The sequence below is a fragment of the Limulus polyphemus genome, unplaced genomic scaffold (genome assembly GCF_000517525.1).
Source record: "Limulus polyphemus unplaced genomic scaffold, Limulus_polyphemus-2.1.2 Scaffold1149, whole genome shotgun sequence".
Lineage (NCBI taxonomy): Eukaryota > Metazoa > Arthropoda > Merostomata > Xiphosura > Limulidae > Limulus > Limulus polyphemus.
In genome coordinates this window covers 277,135-289,264 of record NW_013666759.1, presented here as the reverse complement: position 1 = coordinate 289,264, position 12,130 = coordinate 277,135, and the positions used below count along the sequence as shown (strand labels likewise).

The window sequence follows — 12,130 nt, the reverse complement described above, 5'->3', positions numbered from 1 at the left end:
TATAGTCTATCAGGGACGGTCATGGTGGGCGCTGTTGACTACTACCTTCCCTATAGTATATCAGGGACGGTCATGGTGGGCGCTGTTGACTAACTACCTTCCCTATAGTCTATTAGGGACGGTCATGGTGGGTACTGTTGACTAACTATATTCCCTATAGTCTATCAGGGACGGTTAGCGCAGATAAGACTTGTGTAGCTTTGCAGAAGTATCTAAAGTGAAAAATTTATAAGAAAATTTGTGTTTATTGTTTTAGTAAGCTGCATGGATAAAAATAGCAAATGACTGCTGTTTATACGTGTTTCGTTAGCAATCACCTACTCCATTTTCTTGTAATTAGTTCCATTAAATCGTATTGATTATAATGGGTGTGTTTATGTGTTTTGTTTTAATATTACAATCTATGAAGACAATGTCCCCTTGATAGCTTAGTATATGGATTTGGGACTAGCCTAAATCTCTTAAGGTGGCCGAAATTTGTGAGAAATGTTTGGGTTTGTGATTGAAAATATTAATAAAAGCGTAGTCAACTGAAGAAACTTAGTTTAGACTAAAGTTGACCGGTGTATTGATTTTTGATTTTTAGTCAGTTGTTCATAAAGTTACTCTTTGTAAATTATTTTAGCACTAATCGTCAACTTCTGATCTAACTACACAATCGTCAACTTCTGATCTACCTATACAATCGTCAACTTCTGAACTACATATACAATCGTCGACTTCTGATCTAACTACACAATCGTCAACTTCTGATCTGCCTATACAATCGTCAACTTCTGATCTACATATACAATCGTCAGCTTCTGATCTGTCTGTACAATCGTCAACTCCTGATCAACCTAAATAGATCAGAACTAAAACTTAACTCAGTAATTAACACAGATATTTTAATATACCGGTCTAACAAGGAGTGAAATACTGTAAATCATAAGCGTATAGTAATTAGAATACACTGTTTTGTCAATTATAAACCCACGCTGCTGGCGATATTTTCGGCCATAATCCCAATAATTTCTCACGATGTTCGACCAGCTTAGAATATTTAGGTTAGTATTAAATCCATATACTAAACTAACAATGCAAAACAATTATCACAATGACAAATCTAAAAAACATGAAGAATAATAGAAGTAAATATAGTATTGTTACGACAGCGGAAGTCACGCGATTCTGGAAGCAATGCGCGCTGGTATTTCTAGAAGGATCATGACTTTTTCTGGCAACTCTAGTCTGTTCCAGGCGCCCTCTTTTCTTAGTATATAAGCTCGGCAAATAAAGAGGAAATATAATTCAGATAGATAGATATAGAGACAGATAATTAAGTCAAGCGCGCACTAGTGACGGTAATATAAAGTGTGTGTTTTGTTATCTAGATTGCAAACGTATTGACTGTGGAAATTTTGTGTATTGCAAACTTGTATCAAGAAAGAATAAACTAGTTTTAATTAAGAAAGGACTTGTATCGCTGAAGTTTCTCGGAAAATTGAACTGACCACACAAATCCAACCACTCAACCTGCTCTTCCTTATACATTAATCTAAGCCTAGCATTCAACCCTAGTGATCTACTTATAATTTCAACCCAATATTTAAGTGTTGGCAATATCTTGGACAGAATTAAGTTATTATGGCATTTGTTTGAATGTCTTTATCATTATCTTACACTTAACATTTAGCTCCTATGACCTACCATTCCCTGCATCATTAAACCCTATGTGCACTGCAAGAACTGTACTACTGCTAGCAAACTTTACTATGTTACTTGCCCTGTTGGTTATATTCTTCACCTCTGCACCTGGATAACATAATGTTACGTCTCTGTTCGTTTGTTAATTTCCAGTATAAGTTCGGGATAAGGGAGCTTTTTGGAATGGATGGTTTTCATTCAAATAGGGTATTGGCTGGCTTTTTGGTGAGGGCTATTAACTCATCTGTAAGAGCAGCTTTAAACTAGGTCTAGACAGTGGTGAGAGCCAGAATAACGAAGAAAAAATAAAATGTAGAGAGAACTATGGTGCAAGAACAAAGTATAAATGTAATTTTATGACTAAACTAATGTTATTGTAATGCTAAAAGTACAAGATATAAAATGGAAGACTTCAAAGCACTGTTCCAAACAAAGGATTTTAATGTAATGGAAATAACTGAAACTCAGTTAAATTGGATCATTTTAATGATAAGAACTTCTTTGAAATGAATGGTTACAGACTGTTTAGTAGAGATCTAGTATCGATAGAGGGGGAGAAGCAGATCTGTATGTAAAATGCGAGTTACATCCTGTTCAAAAGGATACTGAAGCTAAAAGCAATGAAGTTGCATCTGTTTGGATTTCTCTTTGTGGTTATAAGGAGAAAAGGCTTTTGGTTGAAATTTGTTACAAACCACAAGATGAAATTAACAAGAAACTGTACAGTAAGGTAGAGAATTTAGTTGTTAATGAGGTTATAGTTATGAGGGGATTTAATTTCAGGCATACAGATTGTGAAATGTTAGAGTCAAGTCATGAGGGATACAAGTTTTAGAAACTGTTCAGGATGGTTTTCTTCACTAATTGTTTAGGGAACCTGCTATGTTAGATTTATTGTTAACTTTTCATTCAGAAATGACTGACAGGGTGGAGTCTGGGGAACATCTGGGTGCAAGTGATCATTCTCAATTAAATTTGATGTTTTGTTACATATGGAATAATGAGATTTTGGTACCAAGTTGCAAAAAACAAATTTTGAAGGGATAAGAGAAAAATTATCTGTTGTGAATTAATTGGAGATACTCATCAAATGTGGAAATATTTCTAGACAAATTCTTAAATATTAAAGATAGGCTTTTTCCTTATAGGTTAAAAAAATGGGTGGCTGCAAGTAAAAAAGCCAGGTTAGTTCACAAAGGGTATAAATGATAAAATTAAAGAAAAGCATTATAAACATAGGAAGTTTAAATTGACTGCAATGATGAGAGATTTGGTCATTTACACAGTTCATGCTCCCATCTACTTATTCTTTGGAGTTCCGCATCTCCCTGAAATATTTCTCCTATTACTCTCAAGGGATGGCTACATCACCTCATTCATTTAGACTATACTTCTTTGGATGTAGCTTCACATCAACTTTTCAAGTCTCTTACCAACACTTAGGCACCTTACTATCTCTGGCTCTTCACTTCCATCATCATCCATTGCAGGAGTTCACACCATCTGGCATGTGGACTGCCCCACTTACTTTTGTTACACATTTTCTTCATCTTTTGGCTGTCTCTTCTTGTTCTGGATATCGACTTCCTTCTGTCACCGTTTTGTGTACCCCTGAATGGGTAAGATCTTCTTTTATATGTATTACTTTTATAGTAGCCTATCACTACATCTTTGGATCCCACACAGTGGCAAGTGATGCGTCTCTGGGTATACTAACTTTAAATCTGCACCATATGACCTTACAAGTCTATAATGCTCACTGATGAGATGAGGTTGTTTCACAAAACGTCTACAGGGTTCCTCATGGTATCTTGCTTCATAAATAATGCAAGTACCAGACAATACTAACTCATAAGCTATCACGAGTAAAGCAGTGTCAGGATTATTGCCCATCCTTCCAGTCGTAGTTGAATAAATCCGGAATGGCCCACTTTTCAAAATAGGTGTTTTTTTTTGTGATCACCCATTGCACTGTCTTACATTGTTGCATTCATTTAGACTCCCTACCCCATTTTCAGTGGAGTATGGAAGTTCTTGCCACTTACCAGTTCCTAGGTAGCGGTATGGCACTGTCTGGTTGGATAACAGCCAGTCACAATGTAAACTATCAATATATGTGGCTGTACTGTGATGTAGTTAATTTTTGATATGATATCTTACCTCCCCTCACAAAAAGTTTTTTTCAATTTATATTGCCCTCTATTGGAATAAATTTTTGCTTGCCACTAGCCTTGACACTTCCACTTACTCTCACGTATGTCAGCGTGAGATATCTGCATACTAACATGCAAATGATTATACAGCAACCCTCCACCAATAGGAGTGTGACACTACCCCTATCGTAACTAGTGCCCATTTAATCTTGTAGCTGATAACATCTCAATTGGTTTGGTCATGTTTTCAGACTGATTTTTCACTTAATTGCCACATTTTTTAGTTTCATTTTTCAGCCATCTGTTTTTTTCTCTCAGCCATAAATTTTTCAAATTTATATGGTTTTGAGAATTCTTGTTGGAGTTACATTTCTTTCTTTCTTTTTTTCAGCTCCACTCATATACCCTCAATTCCATGTGGCTTCTAGCTCAGTGGCTGTAACTAATACAAACTGACTTGTCTGCCACTTCAATGGTATCTGAGCATGTTATTGGCTTGGGATGTAATAGCTAATTTGCTGGGAGTTAACTATATTTTTGGGCACTTTGAGAACCTGCTGATTGTCCTCTTATACTCTTTACTGCTTTACCTGAACATAACTATGTGGATTTGAGCTGCCTAGTTCCTACTCCTTCCTATGACTCCCAGTTGTGTGTCATTTCTGCAGTGGTGTTGAGGTTTCCTTTCCTTTTTGTAGACTTATTAAATCAGGTAGGATTTGTTTTATCATTACCTCACATTTCTTTTCATTCTATTCCTGCCCTTCTCTGTGATGATCCTTGAATCCCTTAGTATATTGTGGGTTGCGAGTGTAGTTTTGATAATCATTTAAGTTCAGAGGTACATATACCTTAACCCCACTTACTGTGGATGACCCTGCTCTGGCATGTCGTTGTTCTGACTTCCCTCCTTAGGCTTGCAGAGTGTGGTTTTGATAATCATTTAAGTTCAGAGGTACATATACCTTAACCCCACTTACTGTGGATGACCCTGCTTGTTCTGACTTCCCTCCTTAGGCTTGCAGAGTGTGGTGTAGCTTGTCTCTTGGTGGGGATCAAATCTCTTAATTTGGTTTTGAGTAGAGCACTTTTTTGGTACCGGATGAGTTTTTTGTGGGGGAATTCCTGAATCTTGGGACCCAGGGTCAGTCCTGTTGCTTAACTTCACTTGGCCTTCCTTCTATCCCACACCCTTCTCTCTGTTCCTTCCTCTGTTCAGTTATGACCTTCTAAATGTTTACAGCTTGCCATCAGTCCATGGGGCTCTCTTGGTGACTTTTTTGGGGGAAAGGGTGTTCAGGTCCTGTGGTGGCCGGGCTCATCCTCTCCACTCGGGGGGAAGATATTATGTATATGGACTTCCAACACTAGGGTTTGGGGGTTCAATTTCACACAGTGGAAGTGGCAGTTGTCCCAATGTAGCTTTGCTCTACAATATACACATCTTCTTACTCCACAGCCGTGGTAAAATAATTTTTTCAACTGCTTTGTGCAAGTTTGGAGATAATTTCTCACAGATCCTTGGATGGTGAGGTGATCACATTTGGTCTGGTCCTTTTTTGGATTTCCCTCTTACTCAAGTTTCCATTTCCTGCCATAGTTTTTAGGAGGTGATTTGGGATTTCCTTTGCAAGGATGTCACCATCTGGAGAGATCCCTATATTTGAGGTTCTTATTCCCGTTTGTTTGTTGTCCCCTCAAAGCTCAGGGACTGGTACTCCATCATAATCAGTTCTGACACATTTGTTAGTCCTTCTACATTTCACCATGGGGTCATAATTAGCTCTTTGTTGGAATTTCTTTCATGGTTTGTGGAGGACAAGTGTGTTGTGCCAGATACATTCTCCATCCTTAACTACTCAACCTGCATACTGACTTTCTTCTTTGGGTCCATAGGATTTGTGTTTTCTGTCCAGACTCCTCTATTGGACCTCTCCTCAGCTCCTTACAATCTGGATGGTCTGGGTTTATACCCATCGTGTTCCTTTCCAGAGGCTGTCATTTCCATCATGGCAAGGATGTCTGGCTTCCTCACAACCCAATTCTGCCTCTTTTCTTCTAGGAGAAGAGACATAGTTTGGTTGGTTGGTAAAGGTGGAAACATTTTTTCTTCATTCCCATGCAATACCCCCTTCATCTTGGGGTATTGTTTTATTTCATACTCAGTTGAGTCAAGTTTTCCTATTTGGTTTAGAGCTAAAGTGATTCTGGACCGTAGTCTTTCCTCCTCTACTTCTCCCATTTTGATTGAGGTTCTCTCTCGTTTGGTTACACTGGCTTCTAAGGAAGCCCTCATTGCTATTAATTATGTCTTCTTGTATTGTCTTATATAGATTAGTTGGTTCAGTCAAGCCTCATTTGGGATCCCTTGGGGGCTCCATTCATCCTTCTTTCCCAAGCTAATTAGCCTGGTTGGCTGGATCAGGTCTACACTTTTTGGGTCTCTACCTCTCAGTTCATAATGTCTCCTTTTCTGGGTGCTTCCCTTACGGTAGGGTGAATGAGGTGTTTTTTTTGGGTGCTTGGGAAGTTTTCGGTTGGTGGTCTTTCTCATATTCCTCTTACCTTTCTACCACTGGGCTCCTAGCAGTTCATTGGGATCTGGTTCACTTCCTTCTGACCCTATAGGGATGGTCGGTGGTAGTATTTTCCAACTATTCATATCTAGTCTTGTACATCTTCAGGCAAGTGGGCACTCAGTTAAGTGACCTCTGGTGTAGGCAACTGGTTTTCCTGTGTTGGGCCTCAGTCATCATATTCTTGTTCTGGCTTGTTATATTCTGGGTGCCCTGTATCACATGGCAGATCATTTATCTCTGCCCAGTCAGGGCTCTCTCCTGTGATGGGGTGTGCACTGTTTCCTTCCATGTTGACTGCTCTCATTGTTTATTCCTTGGAATCCTTCCCAGTCTCATGACCATTATCCAGTTCCCTTTATGGTAGGATTTACCAGTAGATTCACCTGACTTATTTTCTCCTTTCTGCAGATTGATTTTGTCTCTTCTGAGCATTTCTCTGTATTCACTACCTCGTCCTGTCCATGGCTGCTCAATTCCTTCATCTGTTGGAGGACTTCTTCGGTGCCAGTATGTGGACCACTCCCCATAACTTTACTGCTTATTATCTTCACTGACTGGCTGTTTCTTGTTCTGAGGGATTTTGTCTTTCTACAGTTGCCATTTTGTGCTCCTCTCTTTCTATGTGAGTGGTATGTACTCCATTCTTGTTCTTGGCATGTTTGGATCCCACTCTGTGGTGAGTGGTGCCTGACCAGATATACTTTGTCTTAAATCTGCACTGTAAGACCTGGGATCATATACCATGCTAGATGACTGTGACATTGAAGCACTTCCTACTGTGGACCTAATGTACAATTCAATGTGTTGGTTGATTGACTCCATCAACGTGTTCTGTATATTTTCAAAATACAATATTGTAACACATGAACAGGTCATGTTATGCCCACTGTTGAGATGGGGTGTTCTGCAGGACCACTCGTTGGAATACCTTGTGATCTTTTGCTTCATAAATATGTTTTGCCCAGACCATACTCTCATGGACTAACATGAGTAAAGCAAATATGGATTGCTGCTCATCTCTATGAGGATTTATGACATTTGATGCTCATTCTACTGCAGACCTGATGTACAATTCCAGATGCTACCAGGTGTAGGATGATGCACTCCATCAACATGATTGCTCTGCTTTCCAAAATGGGGTATTGCACTGTTTCCAGTGCTGAGGTCCTCTGGACTCTCCAATGCATTATTTCCATCCTCCTTCTAGTGGAGTATAGGAGTCCTTTCCACTTACTAGTTCCTAACTGGTGAGGTGGTGGACCATGGAGGCCTCTCCTCTTTAGCGTGCACAGTATCACTCAGCTGAGAGTAGGGCAGATATCATATTGGGAGTTAACTTTCTCCCAAATTGTAAATGTTATTTCTGACAGATACTTACCTATTCTAACATTTTCCATCTGTTTTTCCCACTTCCAGTGTGGTTTGTGTGATCTGACCAATTTCAAAGTAGTTAACAGCTGCAAGATTACAGAGAGTGCTTGTACAATAGGTGGAGGGTTGCTGCAAAACCATTTGCATGCTAGTATGCAGCTATCTCATGTTAACATCTGTGAGGGTAAGTGGGAGTATCAAGGCTAGTGGTGAGCAAAAATTTGCAACAGTAGAGGACAGTGTAAGTCAAGAAATCTTTTTGGGAGAATGGGTATGTATCGGAAATATTAGGTCGTCAAGAAATTAATGTCACTTTTTAGATGACAAAACCGGAATAACTTATATACAAAACAAAACATTTATTAAATGAAATAGTCTCCATTCTTGATGCCTTTCCATTTTACAGTCAGGTTGTTAATGCCCTGATTAAAGAAATCACTTGGCTTTGAAGCAAAAAACATGTCGATGTCCTCTTTAACACCTTCCACATTTGCATAAATTTTCCCATTAAGATGGTGTTGCAGCAAACTAAAATGATGGTAATCTGATGGTGCCATATCAGGAGAATATGGTGGGTGGAGGAGAACTTCCCAACCCAACTCCATAATCTTGTGTTACGTCAATGTGTCACATGTGGACATACATTGTCGTGGAGAAGAAGAACGCCTTTGTGATTGACGAGTGAAGGACGTTTCTGATGAAGGGCTTGATTTAAACATTCTAGTTTTTGACTATAGATCTCTGCATTGACAGTTCGCTGTGGATTGATGAGTTTGAAATGAATTACTCCTTTGATGTCTCACCAAATGCAAAGCATCACTTTCTGCAGATGGAGTCCAGGTTTTGGGGTTGGAAGTGGTTTTTGTCTAGGACTGTGCCATTGTTTTTGGCATTTAATATTCACATAGAAAATCCATTTTTTATTGCTGGTGACAGTTTTGTCCAGAAATGGTTCACTCGCATTATGTGCCAGAAAAGATGAAGCAACGTTCACACGTTGGAAATGATGATCTTCGGAGAGTTTGTGAGGCACCCAAACACCTTCTTTAAGGAGTTTTCCCATATTTTTTAGATGTTTACGTATTGTTTCATGAGAGACATGCAATTTCAGGGCCATTTCATGAGTGTGTTGCCTTGGGACTCAACAAGCGTCTTCAGAGCATCAATATAAATTCCAACATGTTGGCCTCTTCCATCACAGTTTTTAAGGCTAAAGTCACCTGAACAAAATTTGCTGAACCATCGTTGCCAGTTATGAACGTTCAAAACATTTCCATAAATTTCTTTGTGGTTACAGAAGCATTGTTTTCCTTCTTTAATTCAAACAGCATTACATGCAGGAAGTGTGTCTCTTTGTGTGCCATCACTATAAAAGATTAGAGCATACTCAACTTTACACATTATATAGGCTACACTCACGTGATGTTAAATGGCATGTTTAACTATTATATGTGACATACCTTTTTTGGGGGAGTGTTTAATGAAAGCGATTTAAAATGTGACATTAATTTCTTTATGACCTAATACATTTTTGGTTTAGGAAAATGTTAACTTTCATCAAATAGAAGGAGAGCAATTCCATGATATGCACTTTATGCCATTTTCTTCACTGTGTACATTATTATTTCTAATACTGTATATATGTATTTGTGTGCAGATTTCTTTATGTGATAAATATATCAAGCAATTATTTATTTCAGATTATGGATCCATTAGGGGTACTGGTTGATATTGTTGATATAAACTCTTTAAAGCCTTGGAGCCAGAGTAGACCCAAAAGCCTCCATAATGCTAGCAATTTTGGAAATCAGGAAAAAATTCATCAGATCAGCCCTTTTCCATATAGTAATTATATTAACAACAAAGTGATTTTGTGGTGAGTATCCTGCATGCAGAATGTATAAATTAACCAGAAATACTTTCATTAGTAAAGAACCTTTACAAGGTTTTTAAAATTTATTTAAATCTAGCAAATAGAGATATAAGATCGTTACTAGTGTCCCACAGTGAAGGGTCCTGGACTCTCAATATTTTATTTTCAAGTTTCTCTTATGTAGAATTTAATATACTAGAAAAATCAGGAAAAAAAACTGTCAATGAAAAACAGTGTAGACTACATGTTTACCTTCTGCAAGTGGAAAAGAGTTTATTAATATTCAATGAAAAACTTTATTTACAATTTACACTGCATTTTGTTTCCCTTTATGATTATTTATCAGTGTTAAAGAAGTTAAGTGCACTTTCATACTCAGTGAAAAACTGTTTTATGATGTACACGACATGTTGCTTACCTTCAGCAAGTGCTAAAGTAAAACAATATGCAATAGGATAAAATGAACAGCTTTTCCAATAAACATGAAAATATTTTATGTTTGTAAGGTATCACTACTTAAAAGTGACTACTTGATTTTTTGTTTTCCTTAACTTTTGGCATGTTGTTTATAAACAAATTGTTGTTAGAACTTGTTTGTATACCAACTACTAAAGTTTGATATCCTACAAATCATTTTCAAGCAGAAAATATAGAAACACCTTAAAGATTTTAAAATTAAAACTACTTCTTGTCATTTGATATCATTTGTTTTTAAAATATGTGCATCACTCAAGGAATATAAAAACACTGTCATATGACAAACAAGATTTAATGTTGCTTTTGCAGGATAATATTTAACTTTGCACCAACATTATGTTTTTTAGAAAATACAAAGGTATATTGCTCTTCCAACAAAGCATCAGACCATTCATCATATCACTTTTGCTATTTCTTCATTTCATTGAATGCTTTGGCAGAGTTTTCAGCATAAAAGCTACTGATGTCACTGGGTCCAACTTGCACAATTCACATTAATTTTCAAACATTATATGACTACAACTGGGCCCTGAACTTAACTATTCCGTTTTGAACAGAAAATCCTCATTCACAGGCCACTGATGTGACAGGAGAAGTGAGAAGTAGCTATGCAATTACTGCAAAATCTGGAAAGATGTTCAGCATTCCAGCTACTACTTCACAAGCTTCTTGCAGAGTCTTGAGAAAAGAAGATTTAATGAACACTTTCAATTGAAACCGATCACCTTTCATTCGTTTAACATCAATTAAAGGTGGCAGCACTTTTACATCTTCTCCATCACCCTCTTTGCTTCAACACCGAGGGAATTATACGAAAATTCAACTTCTTTCTGCCCTTAACTCTGCAAAGTGGAGCTTGATGCCCTAATAATTTGAGGGTTTAAAACCTTATCCATGGCACTGAGAAGGATCATGGATGTATTATCAAACCTTGATTGAAGGTTTTTTCCAAGCTGGGTCAAATACTTCTGAGATTTCCGATGAAAACTTCCCCCTGTTCTACCTGTAATTTTATGTACTTTATACTTCTCATCAGAGCCTTCTCCAGATGAGAACCTGCCTCAGTCTTAAACTGATGCAGATGTGCAATAGTGCTTTCAACAAATGGAAGAACATGGAACACACCCAGGTCATCTCTGATAGATAATGCTCAATTTTGTGAGGAAAGGCAAAGAATCCATGAAAAACAATGGTAACAAATACAAATTTAGCAGTATTAACCTTCTTGGACAAGTCTGTTGCCTCAGCATTACTTGCTTTCATGGATTCATGCTCAAGTGCAGCCACTAATGCAGGGTAGCAGACATGCACTGCCTTTACTGCACTGGGGGAAAACTACCAGTGTAAGTAAGCTGGTAGTTTGAGGGTGATCTTGAGGAGTTCTTCATCCTCTCCCCCAGCCTACATTTCTTGGAGAGCCCTTAGACTATTGTACCTGACAGGAGAATTGGCAAAAAAGTGATATATTTTTTGAAGTTGGGTGTAATACTCACTGAATCCTAGATTAGCATCACATGCAGTTGAAGCTGTAAGTGCCAACCTCTGAGGAACACAATGAATATGCACCAGCCTAGGCCAACACACATGCTTAAGTATAGCCCCCAACTCCATTCCAACAACCAAGAATCACACCAAAGGAAAGAGATGAGACCTTTGTCAATTCTAAGCCTTTGTATTCCACAAGATGCTTTAAAGCATACATAATTGTCATTGTTCCTCCATCTTCAATATCAATACAAATCTCCTTTATCCTGACAAATTCTCGTGCATACTGGACCCGGGAGTTTTGGATAACTAAAACTCTGAGATGGCTCAATAAAAACCAGAGCTGTGCATTGTGCCATTATGTATCTAGGAAGAACTAGTGGATCGACGCTACATTTGAAAATTCACTCGGATAGCACCACTTCATTTTTCATCTGTGCAAAGTATTACTCACTACATTTTTAATAGAAAATATTAATTTAATCATTTGTATATTGTATAGAATT

The 12,130-nt window shown here is 37.9% G+C and overlaps 1 protein-coding gene across 1 annotated transcript in view; it reads left to right on the top strand.

Annotated features, from left to right (window-relative positions):
* The window catches only part of LOC106462357 (protein GDAP2 homolog), a 136,517-nt gene that overhangs the window by 12,603 nt on the left and 111,784 nt on the right, over positions 1–12,130 (top strand). The window contains exon 2 of the mRNA XM_013922275.2: positions 9,490–9,665. Within this exon, the coding sequence (XP_013777729.1) occupies positions 9,493–9,665 (173 nt within the window). The 5' untranslated portion in view covers positions 9,490–9,492. The remainder of the gene's footprint in view (positions 1–9,489; positions 9,666–12,130) is intronic.